The 19,322-nt window shown below is 42.4% G+C and overlaps 1 protein-coding gene across 4 annotated transcripts in view; it reads right to left on the bottom strand.

Moving 5' to 3' along the window:
- Positions 1-19,322, bottom strand: part of atp8b1 (ATPase phospholipid transporting 8B1) — a 162,808-nt gene that overhangs the window by 67,882 nt on the left and 75,604 nt on the right. For all 4 annotated transcript variants that reach the window (XM_041212843.1, XM_041213646.1, XM_041214379.1 and 1 more), the window contains exons 2-5: positions 15,979-16,173; positions 7,496-7,587; positions 7,199-7,312; positions 6,367-6,465 (exon numbers count right to left, since the gene is read on the bottom strand). In XM_041212843.1, the coding sequence (XP_041068777.1) occupies positions 6,367-6,465; positions 7,199-7,312; positions 7,496-7,587; positions 15,979-16,173 (500 nt within the window). The remainder of the gene's footprint in view (positions 1-6,366; positions 6,466-7,198; positions 7,313-7,495; positions 7,588-15,978; positions 16,174-19,322) is intronic.

The following is a 19,322-nucleotide window of genomic DNA, read 5'->3' as shown; positions in this document are numbered from 1 at the left end:
CTGTAATTTCATTTTCATACTGATGATACTCTCCATCACACTGTGTGTGTGTGTGTGTGTGTGTGTGTATGTGTGGGGGGTTTGTGGGGGGGGGGCACTATCACATACTAAATGGTAGCAACTCCTCAAAACTGGGCATCCATGAAGCATTGTGCCCCATCCACAGCAACAGAATTGTACTCAACCACAATCTGTAACCTCATGGCCCAGCATATCCCCTGATCTATCATTACCACCAAGTCAGGCAATCAACACTGGCTCAATGAAGAGTGCAGGAGGGCATGCCAGGAGCAGCACCATACACATGTAAAAATGTTGTCAACCTGGTGAAGTGACAACACAGCAGTATTTGCGTGCCAAACAGCACAATCAGTAAGTGATAGACAGGGCTAAGCAATCCCACAACCAACAGCAACATGGTTGACTCTTAAAATGCCCTCTGAACAAGGGCAGTTAGGGATAGGCAATAAGTGCTGGCCGAGCCAGAGATGCCCACATCTCATAAACAAATTTTAAAAATACTCACTGGAGGAGGTGGCTCCACAAATATCCCCATCCTCAATGATGGGGGAGCCCAGCACATCAGTGCAAAAGATAAGGCTGAAGCATTTGCTATAACCTTCAGACAGAAGTGCCAAGTGGATGATCCATCTTGGCCTCCTCCTAGGGTCCACAGAGTCACAGGTGCCAGCCTTCAGCCAGTTTGATTCACTCCACGTGATATCAAGAAATGGCTGAAAGCATTGGATAGCACAAAGGCTATGGGCCCTGACAATATTCCAGCAAAAATACCAATGACTTGTACTACAGAACATAGCACACCCCCAGACAAGATGTTCCAGTACAGCGACAACGTTGACATATACCTGGCAATGCGGTGAATTGCCCAGGTATGCCCTGTACACAAAAAGCAGGATAAATTCAACCCGGCCAATTACCATCGCAGCAGTCTACTCTGGATGATCATTAAGTGATGGGAGGTATTATCAACAGTGTTATCAAGCTGCATTTGCTCAGCAATAACATTACAGCCTTGGTTCAAACATGGACAAAAGAGCTGAACTCCAGAGGTGAGACGAACAGTCCCTTGACGTTAAGGCAGCATTTGACCAAGTGTGGCATCAAGGAGACCTAGCAAAACTGGAGTCAATGGGAATCAGAGGAAAACTCTCCACTGGTTGGAGTCATTCCTAGCACAAAGGAAGATTTTTGTGGTTGTTATAGGTCAATTACCTCAGTCTCAGGACATCACTGCAGAGGTTCATCAGGATAGTGTCCTAGGCCCAATCATCTTCAGATGCTTCATAAATGACCTCCCTTCCATCATATGGTCAGAAGTGGAGATGTTAGCTCTTGATCACACAATGTTCAGCACCATTCGCAACTCCTCAGATACTGAAGCAGTCCATGTCCAAATGCAGCAAGACCTGGACAATATCCAGACTTGGGCTGACAAGTGGCAACTAACATTCGTGCCACACAAGTATTAGGCAATGACCATCTGCAACTAGAGAGAATCAAAACCATCGCCCCTTGATGTTCAATGGCATTACCATCACTGAATCCCCACTAACATCCCGGGGGCTACCATTGACCAGAAACTGAACTGGACTAAAAACAAAAAACTGCGGTTGCTGGAAATACAAAACAAAAACAGAATTACCTGGAAAAACTCAGCAGGTCTGGCAGCATCGGTGGACAAGAAAAGAATTGACGTTTCAAGTCCTCATGACCCTTCACCAGAACTAGGTGAATCCAAGGAAGGGGTGAAATATAAGCTGGTTTAAGGTGTGTGTGTGCGTGTGCGTGTGCGTGTGCGTGGTGGGGGGAGAGAAGTGGAGGGGGGGTTGTGGTTGTAAAGACAAGCAAGCAGTGATAGAAGCAGATCATCAAAAGATGTCACAGACAACAGAACAAAAGAACACATTAGGTGTTGAAGTTGGTGATATTATCTAAACAAATGTGTTAATTAAGAATGGATGGTAGGGCACTCAAGGTACAGCTCTAGTGGGGGTGGGGGGAGCATAAAAGATTTAAAAATATTTTAAAATAATGGAAATAGGTGAGAAAAGAAAAATCTATATAATTTATTGGAAAAAACAAAAGGAAGGGGGAAGAAACAGAAAGGGGGTGGGGATGGAGGAGGGAGCTCAAGACCTAAAGTTGTTGAATTCAATATTCAGTCCGGAAGGCTGTAAAGTGCCTAGTCGGAAGATGAGGTATTGTTCCTCCAGTTTGCGTTGGGCTTCACTGGAACAATGCAGCAAGTCAAGGACAGACATGTGGGCAACAGAGCAGGGTGGAGTGTTGAAATGGCAAGCGACAGGGAGGTTTGGGTCATTCTTGCGGACAGACCGCAGGTGTTTTGCAAAGCGGTCGCCCAGTTTATATTTGGTCTCTCCAATGTAGAGGAGACTACATTGGGAGCAACGAATGCAGTAGACTAAGTTGGGGGAAATGCAAGTGAAATGCTGCTTCACTTGAAAAGAGTGTTTGGGCCCTTGGACGGTGAGGAGAGAGGAAGTGAAGAGGCAGGTGTTACATCTTTTGCGTGGGCATGGGGTGGTGGCATAGGTGGGGGTTGAGGAGTAGGGGGTGATGGAGGAGTGGACCAGGGTGTCTCGGAGGGAACGATCCCTACCGAATGCTGATGGGGGTGGGGGGGGGGGTGAAGGGAAGATGTGTTTGGTGGTGGCATCATGTTGGAGTTGGCAGAAATGGCGGAGGATGATCTTTTGAATGCGGAGGCTGGTGGGGTGATAAGTGAGGACAAGGGGGACCCTATCATGTTTCTGGGAGGGAGGAGAAGGCGTGAGGGTGAATGCACGGGAGATGGGCCGGACACGGTTGAGGGCCCTGTCAACGACCGTGGGTGGAAAACCTCGGTTAAGGAAGAAGGAGGACATGTCAGAGGAACCGTTTTTGAAGGTAGCATCATCAGGACAGATGCGACGGAGGCGAAGGAACTGAGAGAATGGGATGGAGTCCTTACAGGAAGCGGGGTGTGGGGAGCTGTAGTCGAGGTAGCTGTGGGAGTCGGTAGGCTTGTAATGGATATCGGTGGACAGTCTATCACCAGAGATTGAGACAGAGAGGTCAAGGAAGGGAAGGGAAGTGTCAGAGATGGACCATGTGAAAATGATGGAGGGGTGGAGTTTGGAAACAAAATTAATAAATTTTTCGAAGTCCCGATGAGAGCATGAAGCAGCACCGAATTAATCATCGATGTACCGGAGAAAGATTTGTGGAAGGGGGCCGGAGTAGGACTGGAACAAGGAATGTTCCACATACCCCATAAAGATACAGGCATAGCTGGGGCCCATGTGGGTACCCATAGCCACACCTTTTATTTGGAAGAAGTGAGAGGAGTTGAAGGAGAAATTGTTCAGTGTGAGAACAAGTTCAGCCAGACGGAGGAGAGTAGTGGTGGATGGGGATTGTTCGAGCCTCTGTTCAAGGAAGAAGCTGAGGGCTCTCAGACCATCCTGGTGGGCGATGGAGGTGTAGAGGGATTGGACGTCCTTGGTGAAGAGGAAGCGGTTGGGGCCAGGGAACTGGAAATTGTTGATGTGACGTAAGGTGTCAGAGGAATCACATATGTAGGTGGGAAGGGACTGGCCAAGGGGAGAAGGGAGTCAAGATAATGAGAAATGAGTTCTGTGGGGCAGGAGCAAGCTGACACGATCGGTCTACCAGGACAGTTCTGTTTGTGGATTTTGGGTAGGAGGTAGAAGCGGGCCGTCCGAGGCTGGGCGACTATCAGGTTGGAAGCTGTGGGAGGAAGATCCCCAGAGGAGATGAGGTCAGTGACAGTCCTGGAAACAATGGCTTGATGTTCAGTGGTGGGGTCATGATCCAGGGGGAGGTAGGAGGAAGTGTCTGTGAGTTGACGCTCAGCCTCCGCGAGATAGAGGTCAGTGCGCCAGACAACAACAGCACCATCCTTGTCAGTGGGTTTGATGACAATGTCAGGGTTGGACCTGAGAGAATGGAGTGCAGTAAGTTCAGAGAGAGAGAGATTAGAATGGGTGAGAGGAGCAGAGAAATTGAGACGACTAATGTCGCGCCGACAGTTCTCAATGAAAAGATCAAGAGAAGGTAAGAATCCAGAGGGAGGGGTCCAGGTGGAGGGAGAATATTGGAGGTGGGTGAAAGGATCTGTTCAACAGGGAGAGGACTCCTGCCCAAAGAAGTGAGCCCGGAGACGAAGACGGCGGAAGAAGAGTTCAGCATCACGCCGAGCCCGAAATTCATTGAGGTGAGGGCGTAAGTCTTTTGCTGAGCGCTGAACGTTCAGCATCGGAGAAGGGAAGGTCAGGGGCTATAGTGAATACACGGCTGGGGCTGGGATTGGAAGATGGGGTGGGGATGGAGGGACAGGCAGGGGTGGAGGGTCCTAGATGGGTGTTGGTGTTGATGAGTTGTTGGAGCTTGCGTTCCTTAGCACTTAAGAGAAAGAGAAAAAGTTTCTTGTTGAGGCGTCGGATGAGACAAAGAATAAAATGAAACTGGGGGCACGCGCAGCTTTGAAAAAGGGTACGGCGGTGCTGCTGGAGGGAGAGGTCGAGTGTGTTCATATGGCGGTGCATGGCACTGAGTGTGGATCTCAGAATGTGACGGGAACAGCAGTCCGAGAAACGTTTTATGTCCCGGAGATACCTGTAATCCTGGGTGGGTTCGAAACATGAGGGGTGGAATTTCAGTTGAAATCCATGTGGGGTATTTCGGAGACGGAGACAGTTACTGAGAAAGGAGATATGGCTGTGAAAGCGGGTTTTAGTAAACACCTTGTCAAATACCAGGAGAGAAATGGAAAGCAATGAAGGTGAGCAAGGCAAAAGAGAGATACGGAAATCTTGTCGCAGAGACGAACAGAACTTCTTCAAGGAAGGCATTTCTTGAAGAGCAGTGGCAGTCAATTAAACACAGAGATAAAAACAAAAAACTGCAGATGCTGGAAATACAAAACAAAAACAGAATTACCTGGAAAAACTCAGCAGGTCTGGCAGCATCGGCAGAGAAGAAAAGAGTTGATGTTTCAAGTCCTCATGACCCTTCAACAGAATTAGGTGAATCCAAGGAAGGGGTGAAATATAAGCTGGTTTAAGGGGTGTGTGTGTGTGTGTGTGTGTGTGTGTGTGTGTGTGTGTGTGTGTGTGTGTGGGGGGGGGGGTTGGGTGGTGGGGTGGAGAGAATTGGAGGGGGTTAGTGTGGTTGTAGGGACAAGCAAGTAGTGATAGAAGCAGATCATCAAAAGATGTCACAGACAACAGAACAAAAGAACACATAGGTGTTGACGTTGGTGATATTATCTGAACTGAACTGGACTAGCCATACAAATACTGTGGCTACAAGAGCAGGTCAGAGGCTAAGAACCCTGAAGTGAGTAACTCACCTCCTGACTCCCCAAAGCCTGTCCACAATGCACAAGTCACAAAGTGTGATGGAATACTCCCCACTTGCCTAGATGAGTGCAGCTCCCACAACACTCAAGAAGCTTGACACCATCCAGGACAAAGCAACCCACTTGATTGGCACCACATCCACAAACGTTCACACCCTCCATCACCTACGTACAGTTGCAGCTGCGTGTACCACCTACAAGATGCACTGCAGGAATTCACCAAGGTTCCTTCGACAGCACCTTCCAAACCCACAGCCATGACCATCTAGAAGGACAAGGGCAGCAGGTATATGGGAACACCACCACCTGGAAGTTCCCCTCCAAGTCACTTACTTGGAAATATATCACCGTTCCCTCACTGTCGCTGAGTCAAAATGCTAGAACTCCCTTCCTAACAGCACTGTCGGTGTACCTACTCCACATGGACTACAACAGTTCAAGGAGGCAGCTCACCACCACCATCTCATGGGCAATAAGTGCTGGCCCAACCAGTGATGCCAATATCCCATGAATGAATGAAAACAAGTCCCATGCAGTTACTCTGGAATTAGGAACTGTTGATCAATAACAGAATTTGATGCAAAATGCAGTAGTTGTGTTCATAGCCAGTTAATTTTTATCACTTGGAATTGTTAAAAAAATTGATGCAAATTCACTTCTGCTTTGCCGCAGTTGTTAAAATTACCACACGCATACATTATAGATGATGCATGGTTGAAACCCATGACTATTTAATTGATGCCAAGGCACTGCTGCTGTATGGTCACCTATAACAAACTTTGACAGGCAGATGGCGCCAGTTCTCTATTCACCTTTCATCGAAAATCTTTCACTCCTCCCAATTTGAATAGCCTCTCCAACTTGCAGAACATGCAGAGATAGTTTTGCTGTTCAAGCAGTAAGCAGGAGGTTCAACGTTATTAGAATGTGTGGTTAGATAAAGAAACAAAATAAATGCTTACAATATCGTCAATAAGGTCCTTCACTGCTGTTATTCCCAGCACCACCACCAAAGGCACCAATGTGGTGTACCAAGACAAGGTTGAGATCTGAGGAATGGCCTAAAGAGAAAACGAAAAAAAAATTCTTATGGAAGCTTAAACCTCATTATCAGATGATAAAATCATTAAGATTCAAGGCGTTCTTTGATTTTTTTTTATCATTGTTATATCACACAGGTGCATACACACATGGCTGCTAAATTTTCCACTTGTGCATCACTGGACCAATATGCCTTTAAAACAACCCAAGTCAGATTTCTCTTCCCCCAGATCAAAATACTCAACCTCAAGGAAGCAATCAAATGAGCTATGTGCAGTTTCCAACAAGTCCAAAGGAAAGTAAAACTGCAAACACTGGGAACCTGAAATATCAAAAAACAAATTCCTGAAAATAAACAGCACCTCAATTCAGTGCCTATGAATTTCGCTTTCGCTTTCAGATACTTGCGGACATGCTTGCTTATATATATTTTTATTTCAGAATAATTAAATTTATTGACCGCAACAATTTCTGGAGCAGTTGAGAATATTTCACCATCAGGTAAAAAAAAGTCCACATTGTTGGAAATGCCTTTCCACAAAGCAGAAGGAAATGTGGAATGAAAAAAATTTAAGCATTGTCAGTCTTGGCCAGTGAACAGAAAATTAATCTTTAAATGAAGCAGTGATTTTTGTATAGTGATAAATGCAATAAATTTAGTTTATATTTTAAAAAGATAGCACTGAGAGGAGAAGAGGTCATGTAGAAAATTTAGGTTTACAACACTGAGTATATATTTTTTAAACCACCTACTTGAAGAATGAGAAGGATCAAAAAGTAAGCGTTGGCTGCCCTTTTAAATTGCTCCATCAGGTTACGTGGCAAAAAGGTTAAAACGTTGTATTTGTACGTCCGGATAGCATTCCCCTGAGAATAAAATTGAAACATTGTTATAAATCGGAAAATGCTTCAATGCAACCAGGCCTTAAATTCCGTGCTCAGACATCGCTATCATTGTGCATTCTGTCAACTAAGATTTTGAGATTTAAGGTGTTGCAAAAGTTGTTAGGCAGACGATTTACAAAAGCTACCCATGATGAGTCTACTTACAGAGTATTTGCGTGTTTTAAAGCAACTATACTTCGTGACAGTGAACTGATTGTTAAAGTTTCTGTCATTTGCTTTGACCTTCCATGTGAATTCTGAAATATAAAGCACAGTGAAGAGAGTTCAAAAATGTTCAAAGTTAAGAGTGAAAACAAAGACATTGAATTAAGACTGCTGTCAACCTTTCTTTAAAAAAATAAACCCTTTGGTTATTCAGAGACACCAGTTTGCAGTTTAATTTTCTTCTTGGGAGAAAATTTTTACTTTTGCAGAGGCAAGATCTTCTAGGATAGTAACTCTCCAAAACGGTGTTGTCTCCCAACTTTAGCCTCTTGTGCATACTGAGGCAATCTGTGGTTTCAAGAGCGTTTGTTTTTTGAGACAGGCCCTAACTGAAATAGAAGCTCAAGGTCCCAGGTTTCTGGAAGAGGGTGGTAATTGGATTTCTTGGCTATGACATCAGACTTCTGGCCAAGGTTGCGACGGAAACCGAAGCTAATTGGGAAGAATAAAAAGGAAAGAGGTCAGGTTTCAGCCTGTGGCTGGAACAGAGACAGGTACTCTTTGTGATCAGTGTTTCTCCCAGGGCTCAGAATAAGGTGGAAGCTCTGAAAAGTTGAGTGGGCAGTCCAGGCATGGTGAGGTATTGGTTTTTACCAGGGCTGACCATATCAAGTACCGGGGTGGTATTGGGTGGTCAGAAAAGGTCTCTGAGAAGCTACGCCTTCAGGATTGTCGTAAACTGAGTGAAGGAGGTTTGGCAGAAGTGCACCCTTTTGGTGATCATCTTTTCGGTGGAACCTGGATGGAGTAGAGCTATTGCGAGAGGCTACCTGATGATGAAATCCTGTGTGACAAAGAGTAGTGGATCTCTCCTGCAGGAAAATAGGGTTGTGAAAGAATTTAGAACCGCACGTGGTGTCACTTATACGCTAAGAATGCAAGCTGAGAAATCCGAAAGATTCATCTATCTTGTTAAAAAGTATAATTTATGGTTTCCATTGAATATGAGTTGCCATTAGATCACAATGGAGAGAGATGACCTTAGCTCTGGAGATCAAGGTGTAGAATTGGTTCAGGTAGAGATGAGAAATAGTAAAGGTAAGAAGTCACTTGTGGGAATGCTTTATTGTCCCCTAACTGCACTGCAGGATGGGCATACATGAAGAAATAACAGGCTCTTATGAGAAAGTTACAGCGATAATCATGGGTGATTTTCATCTACATATAGATTTGACTAATCAGATTGGCAAAGGTAGCCTGGATGATGAGTTCATAGTATTTTTGGGACATTTTCTTGGAGCAGCATTTTTGAGCACCATCCAAAGAGCAGGCTATACTAGATCTGGCAATGTATAATGAGACAGGATTAATTAATAACCTTTCATTTAAGGCATCCCCTAGCTAGCAGTGATCATATCATCATTGAATTTCACATTCAGTTTGAGGGAGAGAACAGTGGATCTTCAACAAGTGTTTTAAACTTTAATAAGGGCAATTATGAGGGCATGAAGTGAGCAAGGAAATTAGATTAAGGGATTGGTCAGTAAAGATGCAGTGGTAGACATTTAAGGAGATATTTCAGAATACTCCGTGAAGATACATTCCAGTGAGAAAGAAAGACTCTGAGGGGAGGACGCACATCTCCGGCTAACTAAGGAAGTTAAAGATAGTATCAAATTGAAAGAAAAGGCGTATAATTCCACAAAGAGGAATGACAGGTCAGAAGATCGGACAGAATGTAAACAGCAGCAAAAAATGACTGAAAGATTAATAAGGGGAGGGAAATTAGAGCACAAAAGTAACCTAGCTAGGAATATAAAAAAAAATATTAAAAGTTTCTACAGGTATTTAAAAAGAAAGCAGTAAAGTGAATGTTGGTCCTTTAGTGAGAGAGAATGGGAAATTAATAATGGAAAATAAGGAAATGGTGGATGAACTGAACAGATATTTTGCATCTGTCTTCATTGTACAGGGTACGAATAACATCCCAGAAGTAACTGTAAATCAGGTGGTGAAAGTGAGAGATGATCTTAAGGCAATCACAATTACCAGCGAAAAGGTACTAAGATAATTATTAGAACTAAAAGCTGACAAGTCCCCAGGCCCTGGTGGACTTCATCCTGCTGTTAAAATAATCGGCTGCTGTGATAGAAGATGCTTTGGCCTTAATTTGCCAAAATTCCCTAGATTCTGTGACGACTCAAGACTCAGACGTCTCTGACAGCACAGAAGGAGGCCACTCGGCCTATCGTCTCCATGCCTGTCAACAAAGATCTGACTACACTAATCCCATTTCCAGCTCTGGAGCTTTGGCAATGCAAGTGAATATCTAAATACTTGAATGCTACGAGAGTTTCTGACTCAAGCACCCTTTCAGGCAGTGAGTTCCAAACTCCCACCACCCTCTGGCTGAAAACTTTTCTCCTCAACTCCCCTCTTAGCTTTCGGCCTCTTACCTTAAATCTATGCCCCCTGGTTATTGACCCCTCTACTAATGGAAAAAGTGCCTTCCTATCCATCTTATCTATGCCCTTCATAATCTTATACACCTCTATCAGGTCCCCTCTCAACCTTTGCTGCTCCAAGGAAAACAACACCAGCCTATCCAATCTTTCCTCATAGCTCAGACCCTCCAGCCCAGGCAACATCCTGGTAAATCTCCTCTGCACCCTCTCCAATGCAATCACGTCCTTCTTATAATGCGGTTACTAGAATTGCATGTAGTCCTCCAGTTGTGGCCTAACCAATGTTTTATACAGTTCCAGCATAACCTTGCTGTTTTTGTTTTCTATGCCTTGGCCAATAAAGGCTAGTATCCCATATGCCTTCTTAACTGCCTTATCTACCTGCCGTGCTACCTTCAGGGATCTATGATCCCATCAGGGATTTTTGATCCCATCAGATTGGAAAATAGTGAATGCGACTCCACTGTTCAAGAAAGGAGGGAGACAGAAGCAGGAAACTACAGACCACTGAGCTTAACATCAGTCAGAGGGAAAATGCTGGAATCTACAAACGTACAAATCTATTATTGAGGAGGTTATAGCAGGGCACTTAGAAAATGTCAATACAATCTGGTAGGGAGACAGTAACTTGGTTTTGTGAAAGGGAAACCTTGTTAGACTAACTTATTGGAGTTCTTTCACAGGATCTTAATGGCACAGGAGGCCATTCGGCCCATTATGTCTACACCGGCTCTCAAAATGAGCATTATGACCTCGTGCCACTGCCCTGTCTTTTCCCGGTACCCCTGCACATTGTTTCTATTCAAATAATCATCTAATGCCCTCTTGAATGCCTGGATTGAAACTGCCTCCACCACACTTCCAGGCAGTGCATTCCAGACCTGAACCACTCATATGAAAATGTTTTTTCTCACGTCACATTTGCTTCTTTTGCAAATCACTTTAAATCTGTGCCCCCTCATTCTTGATCCTTTTATGAGTGGGAACAGCTTCTCCCTATCTACTCTGTCCAGCCCCCTCATGATTTTGAACATCTCTTTCAAATCTCCTCTTATCCTTCTTCTCTCAAAGGAGACCAGTCCCAACCTCTCCAATCTATTTTCGTAACTGAAGTTTCTCATCCCTGGAACTTGAAGAAAATACAAGCAACGTGGATAAAGAGGAACCTGTGGATATGCTGCACTTAGTGCCATCAAAGGTTACTATGCAAAATAAGAGCTCCTAGGGTAGGGGGTAACATATTAGCATGGATAGAGGATTGATTAGCTAATGGGCATAAATGGGTCTTTTTCAGGTTTTGAGTCTGCAAAGGGGTATGGATAGGATAAAGGATTGGGCAAAATAATTGGCAGATGGAGTATAATGTGGCAATATGTGAACTTGTCCACTTTGACAGGAAGAATAGAAAAGCAATATATTATTTAAATGGAGAGAGATTGCAGGACTCAGAGGTACAGAGGGATTTGGGTGTCCTGGTACATGAATCAGGAAACTTTAGGATGCAGATGCAGCAAGTGATTCGAAAGCAAATGGGGTGTTGTTGTTTATTGCAATGGAAATGGAACGTACAAGTAGGGAAGTTTTGCTACCATTGTAGAGGGCATTGCTGAGACCACATCTAGAGTACTGTGTGCAGTTTTGGTGTCCTTATTTAAGAAAGAATATAATTGCATTAGAAGCAGTTCAGAGAAGGTTCACTTAACTGATATCTGGGATAGGAAAGGTTATCTTATGAGGAAAGGTTGAACAGGCTAGGTTTAGAAGAATAAGAGGTGATTTTATTGAAATATATTAAGATCCTGAGGGGACTTAACAGGGTGGATGCTGAAAGGATGTTTCACCTGTGGGAAAGACTAGAACCAGGGAATACAGATTAAAAACAAGGGGTCTTCCATTTAAGGCTGAGGTGAGAAGAAATTTTCTCTGAGGGTCATGAATCTTTGGATCTCTCTTCCCCAGACAGCGGTGCAGGCAGGGTCATTCAATATTTTTAAGGCAGAGGTAGATTCAGGGTTGGTAGAATAAAGTTATGGCCACAATCAGATCAGCCATGATCTTACTGAATGGTGGAGCAGGCTTGAGGAGCTGAATGGCCTATTCCTGCTCTTAATTTGTGAGCTCATAAGAAGATGAGCTTCAAGAGGATGTGTGACATCTAAAAAGGACAGGAAGCTAGGAAAAGGTGGAGATGTTGCTCTGTTAATTAATGATGGTATTAGTGCATTAGAGAGGGATGACCTAGGTTCAGTAAATTAGGATGCTAAAGCAGTTTGGGTTGAGATGAGAAATGATAAAGGCAAAAAGATACTTGTGGGAATGGTGTCCAGGCCCCCTAATTGTAACTACACAGTAGGACAGAGTATAAAGGAAGACATAATGGGAGCTGGTCAGAAAGGTACAGCTATAATAATGGGAGATTTTAATCCACAGAAAGACTGGAAAAATCAGAAGGATAAAAGGTAGTGTAGATGAGGAGTTCACAGAATGTTTTTGGGGTAGGTTCTTGGAACAGCACCTTCTGGAGCCAACCAGAGAGCAGGCTATACTTGACCTGGTACTGTGCAACTAGATGGGATTAATTGCTAACCTCAGTGAAGGCACCCCTAGGCAGATAACATCCCAGAAATAGCTGCAAATCAGGAAATGGAAGGAAGGAAAATTACAATCACAAGGGAAGTGGTATTGACCAAATTGTAGGAGCTGCGGGCTGACAAAACTCCAGGTCTGGATGGACTTCATCTGAAGATTTTGAAAGAAGTGGCTAGTGAGATAGTTGATGCATTTGTTTTAGTTTTCCAAAATTCCCGAGATTTAAGCAAGGTTCTATTAGATTTGAAATAGCAAATATCACTCCTTATTCCAAAAATAGCAGGACAGAGAAAGTAAGAAACTACAGGTCAGTAAGCTTAACATTTGACAAAGAGAAAATGGTGTTATAACAGGGTACTTAAAAATTTAAGGCAATTAAGCAGAATCAACATGGTGTTGTGAAAGGGAAATCATGTTTAATCAAGTTATTGGAGCCCTTTGAAAGAGTCGCATGTACTGTATTTAGAATTCCAGAAGGCATTAGTAAGTGCCACATCATAGGTTATTGCGGAAAATAAGATAAAATTAGGTGGTAACATATTGGCATGGATAGAAGATTGGCTGGTTAACAGGAAACACAGAGAGTAGCCATAAATGGGTCTTTTTCTTATTGGCAGGATGTGGCAAGTGATGTGCCACAGGGATCAGTGCTGGACCTCAATTTTTTACAATTTATATAAATGATTTGGATGAAGGGCCCGAAGGTATGGTTGCTAAATTTGATGATGACACTGAGATAAGTAGGAAAGTAAGTTGCGAAGAGGATGTAAGGAGGCTACAAAGTGGCATTGATAGGTTAAGAGAGTGGGCAAAGATCTGGCAAATGGAATATATTAGGGGCAAATGTGAAATTGTCCATTTTGGCAAGAAGAATAAAAAAGAAACGTTATCTAAATGGTGAGAGATTGCAGAGCTCAGATTCAGAAGGACCTAGGTGTCTTTGTGCATGAATTGCAAAAGGCTAGTATGCAGGTACAGCAAGTAATTAGAAAAGCTAACAGAATGTTATCGTTTACTGTGAGGGGAATTGAATATAAAAATAGCTTCAGTTGTACAGGACACTGTTGAGACCACATCTGAAGTACTGTGTAACAGTCCTGGCCTTCTTATTTAAGGCAAGGTGTAAATGATTAGAAGCAGTTTAGGAGAAGGTTTACTATACTAATACCAGGAATTGGCTGGTTGTCTCTTGAGGAAAGGTTGGATAGGTTAGGCTTGTATTCACTGGATTTTAGAAGAGTAAGGTGACTTGAACGAAACCTTTAAAAATCCTGAGGGGTTTTGACTGAATGGTTGTGCAGAAAATGTGGGAGAATCTACAACTAAGGTCATGGCTTGGAAAATAAGGGGTCACTCATTTGAGAGAGGGGAGGAGAATTTTTTTCTCTTAGGGTCATGAGTCTTGGAACACTCTTCCTCAAAAGGCAGTGGAAACAGGTGTTATGGCACAGTCAATAGTAAATGCTGAGTTGCTCAAATCCCAAAGGGAAACTTGAAACAACTGCCACAACTTTTTGCAATTTGTATATATTTCGAGATACAGCCTTTGAATTCAGTAGTAAAAAGACCAAGTCTTATAGGTTTCCTACAAAACTAAATTAAACCTTTATTAATAGAAGAAATGATTTTAAGTACCTACATAGATATACAAATTACCATTATGATAACTTCTAAATCCCCTAGTTAATCTAATCCCCAGTTACACTTTCGTGTAATGTATGGCAACAGTTAAGATGCCTAGATTTCAAAAGACCCAAGCAAAGTAACACAGAATATCCTGAAACACTCAAATTCAAAGTAAGTTTTCTTAATTTCAGTTCTTTGTAGACTGCAGCTTGAGGCTTAGATGCTTAGAATACATACCCTTACACACAGCCTTCTCTCCTTTATACATATTTTATCCTTTGAATGCAAATTCCCATTGTTTCACTGTCTTTGGACTTTACTTCTCTAATAATAAAAATCTCTCATAGTACCAATTTTATCAGTAATCTTTGAGAAACAATAAACACACAGTTTCTTAACTTCTCCTGGCTATGTAAAACATTTTACCCCTCCTTTGAATTCAAGCTAGTCTGATTTATTTAAAAATGCAAATGTTCCCTTTACACCTATGTTTACCTACTTAATATTTCAAACCTAGCTTATCTTGTGCTACATCAGAGCCTTCAGACCAGCTGCCTTTAATTCAATTAAGTCATATACACACATCATTATTATTCTATTTTTCAATAAATTCCAATAACATTACGAAAATTATAATATCTTCCTTACAAAGGGCCTTTGAATGTTTTAAGGCAGAGCTTTAGGCAGGGAATGCCAGAGCTTAGCCAGAAGTTTGTTCCAAATACTGTGTAGTTCCAAGCTTATGGGGGCGGGCAGGGGGAGTAAGTGCCCGGGAAGGACACTCTGGACATTTTAAAAGCAATAGGCTTCAAGCTGCTTTTATCCCATTTTCTATAGTTGAACTTTAATTTTAGGCATTAAAGTTATGTTCGAAAAACATGAAGCATGAACTAGATATTCCCAGTTTTCAGATTTTCAGTGTTTACAATATCTCCCCTTATCAGTTTATTTGTGATGCAGACTGCTTTTAAGCTTTTGTCTGCCTGTGGAAATTGATTGAAAGTTCTTTCGAAAGTTTGGTACAATACATTATAGAATCTTTGATGTCAACTTAAGATGTTATTTACTGAAAATGTTATCGTAGTTGGATGGGCAAGATGTCCCTTCCAGAAATTCATGCTGGCTGCCATTTACTGGATTACTTTGAATAAATTTGCCCTTTATTTCTTCCTGATGATCAGTTCTAATACATTGCAAGACTAATGGGGTTGTAATTACCACCATTTGCAGTTCTAATTTCATTTTTTAGAAAATCAATACCACATTGGCTCATTTCCAATTTGGTGGGGAATGTCCTGTGTTCAGCAGTTTCTTCATAATGACCCTCTGCAATTTTATGAGCTTCATCCCTTTTGTAACCATGCAACCCCAAGCTACATGCTTCTTGTCCTGAGATTCAGTGTTTGTTAGCCCTTTCAGCCAGAGGGATCTTTACACTACGTACTTCTAGCCAGCCTCGTTCATTGGAAGGCTCATTATTGCACCAACGAGACTACAATTTACTTCCTGGTAACTTCTGTAGATATTCAATTTTTTGCTTTCTAGCCTTGCCACCCGTAATATTAACATTTCCAAGTGCCTAAACAGCCTCAAGTTGCCATTTCTACTGCTTCCAGCTTTCATATTTATGCAGCTTCATAGTCTTAAAACATGGATTTTATCTTTCAATCCTTTATTCACTTGATCCATCTTGTACAGATACAAATAATCTTATTCCTTGTTAGTCTCCCTTCCTTATTTTTCCTTTGTACAAAACATGTCAATTTAATTCATAGTCTAAAATAACTGATAATTGAGCTTTACCACTTTTTGGTTGCCATCCCTCCTCCATCTGTTGGTTGATGCGGTTTTGCTCTGCATCTTCCAATCTTTCAGTAGAACTATCCAATTCGTTATCAGTCTCGTCATCACTATATGGCACCACATCGTCACATCCTCTGCCATCATCATCATCACCAAGGCTGGAGACTCTGTCAGTACTCATCACCTTAGCTGTCCCTGAAAGAGAGAGAAAGGGGCTGAAGTCAAAATCAGAGGAACCGAGCAACAATTTCTAACAGGAGGTGATAAAAGAAATTTTTTTAAAAATCACAAAATCATTGAGATACCGTTGACCTCCTGTAAAGAATCAGCTGTTTTCCATTTTTGAAGTTAATATATTTCCTTTGCCCTCTCCTCTGACTTCATGGACCTCCTGTCCTCCTTCCTGTAATGTGGTGACCAGAACTGTACACAAAATTCCAGTTGTGGCCTAACCAGTATTTTATACAGTTCCATCATGCTTTTGTATGCTATACCTCGCCCAATAAAGGAAAGCATTCCCTATGCTTTCTTTACCACTTTATTCACTTGTTCTGCCACCTTCAGGGACCTGTGGAGATGCACTCCAAGGTCTCTCACTTCCTCAACTCCTCTCAAAATCCTCCCATTTATTGAGTATTCCATTGCTTTGTTTGCCCTCCCCAATTGCATTACCTCACACTTAGCTGGCTTGAATTCTATTTGCCACTTGTCCACCCACTCAACCAAACTATTGATATCATTATGGAGACAACAGCTATCCTCTTCACAAATTAACTACACAGCCAATTTTTATGTCATTTGCAAATTTCTCAATCACAGGCCTCCCACATTTAAGTCTAAATCATTAATATATACAACAACAGCAAAGGCTCCAACAGTGAGCCCTGTGGAACACCACTGAAAACAGTTTACCATTCGCAGTAACATCCATCGACCATTATCCTTTGTTTCCTTTCACTGAGCAAATTTGGATCCAACCTGCCATCTTCCACCGTATCCCACGGAATCTCACTTTTCTGACCAGCCTGCCATGGGGAACCTTGTCAAATGCCTTACTAAAATCCATGTAGACGACATCTGCTGTGTTACCCTCATCAATCCTCCTTGTTACTTCCTCAAAAAAAATGCTATTTAAGACACGTCTTCCCCTAACAAAACCATGCTGATTATCAGTCCGTGCCTTTCTTAGTGATGTTTTATCCGGTCTCAGAATTGATTCTAATAATTTTCCCACCACCAAAGTCAGACTGATGGCCTACAATTATTTGGCCTATCCTTCGCACCCTTTTAAATATTGATACAAAGGTCACAGATCTTCAATCCTCTGGTACCTCGCTTGTATCTAGTAGGATTGAAAAATGATCCTCAAAGCATCCGTTATTTCCTCCCTGGCTTCCTTTAGCAACCTGGGATACAATCCATCTGGCTGTGGTGATTTATCCACCTTCAAGGATGTCAGTTCCTCCAGTACTACATCTCTCATTATGCTTATTGTATCGAATATTACACACTCTTCCTCTTTAACTAGAATGCTGCATCATCCCTCCCCTTAGTGAAGGCAAAGTACTCATTGAGAACCCTTTTTTTGTATCCTCTTTGCTTTCCTAATTTCCTTTTTATTTCACCCCTGTACTTTTTATACTCCTCTAGGCTTCCTACAGTATTAAGCTTTTTGTGACTATCATAAGCTTTTTTTTTCCTGCTTTATCCTTTTGCTTTCCCTTATGCTTCTAGATAACCAGGAGACGCTAGGTTTGGCAGTACCGCCCTTTTTCTTTGTGGGGACATGTCTACACTGTGTCACTTTCGAATGCCTTTCGCTAACTTGGCACCGTTCTCCCTTGTAGTAGCTGCATCCAGCCCAATTTCGCGAGCTCACTTCTCAACTTTGTAAATTTGTCTTCCCCGCAATTTAGAACTTTTACCCCTGTTCCGCCTTCGTCCTTTTCCATAATGATGCTAACTTTATGGACACTGTCTCCAAAATAGGCACCCACTGCTACTTCATCCACTTGCCCAGCTTCATTTCCTGAGACTAAATTGTGACCCTCTCATTGGGTTTATTACATGCTGGTTAAAAATGTTCTCTTGAACGCAGTTTAACAAGTTTGTGCCCTCTAAGCCTTTCACACTGTTCGTATCCCAATTAATATTAGGCTAATTGAAATCCCCAACCATTGTTGCCCTATTGTTTTTGCACTCCGAAATTTGCCTACATACTTGCTCTTCTAACTCTCTTGCACCATTTGGGGGTCTACAATACACTCCTTGCAATGTGAATGCCCCTTTTTAAATTTCTGAGCTCAACCCATATAGTTTAATTTGATGCTTCATTTAGTATACCATCGCTCCTCACAGCTTTAATTGATTTTTTAACCAATAATGCTACACCACCCACCGTTTTTATCCCCGTCTCTATCCGGCCTGAAAACTCTGTATCCAGAGATGTTGAGCTGCCATTTTTGCCCCTCTTTAAGCCAAGTTCTGTTAAAGCGATGATATCATGCTGCCATGTCTTTATCTGTGCCTTTAGTTCAATGGCTTTATTTACTATACTCCTTGTATTTACATACACTCCTTTTAACACTGCCAAATTCCTTTTAACAGTACACTTTTTAACCTGTGCTTCTGTCTTTCAGTCACTAATTTTCCACCTTCCTTTCCCTGCTCTGAATTTGCCCTCAGGTTCCCAGTCCCCTTGTGGTCTCTCTACATAAATACATTCCATCACTGACAAAATCCATCTCCAAATACTTCCTTATATCACCCAAAACCTCCTGATCACTCAAACACCAACCCCACCCCCATAATCCCACAAAACCCAGCTCCTTCTGTACTCATCAGTGGAAAAAACCTCTTCCCAAGTCACTCAAAATGTAGTTGAAATCCCAACTACCTCACCTTGGGCCACTTATCACTGCAACTACATGTGCAGCTATCCACATGGTTAACCGTTGCTCACAGTTGCCTTGGAGGATGCCCTAATCTTCAGCAAAACCATCGTTCTCTCCAGATAAAAGCAAAATACTGCAGATTCTGGAAATCTGAAACAAAACCAGAAAATGCTGCAAACGCTTAGCAGGTTTGACAGCATCTGTGGAGACAGAAACAGAGTTAATGTTTCAAGTCTGTATGAAGAAGAGTCATATAGACTCGAAACGTTAAACTCTGTTTCTCTCTCCACAGATGCTGTCAGACCTGCTGAGTTTTTCCAGCATTTTCTGGTTTTGTTTCATTTTTCTCTTCAGTTCTGATCAATCCATTTGTTTATGATCCGCTTCTGCACCCCAGTTAGAGTCACAGACTCAAGCATACAGATACAATTGATATAGATATCTGTCATC

Source organism: Carcharodon carcharias, chromosome 1 (assembly GCF_017639515.1).
Source record: "Carcharodon carcharias isolate sCarCar2 chromosome 1, sCarCar2.pri, whole genome shotgun sequence".
Lineage (NCBI taxonomy): Eukaryota > Metazoa > Chordata > Chondrichthyes > Lamniformes > Lamnidae > Carcharodon > Carcharodon carcharias.
This window is presented reverse-complemented; position numbering and strand designations above follow the sequence as displayed.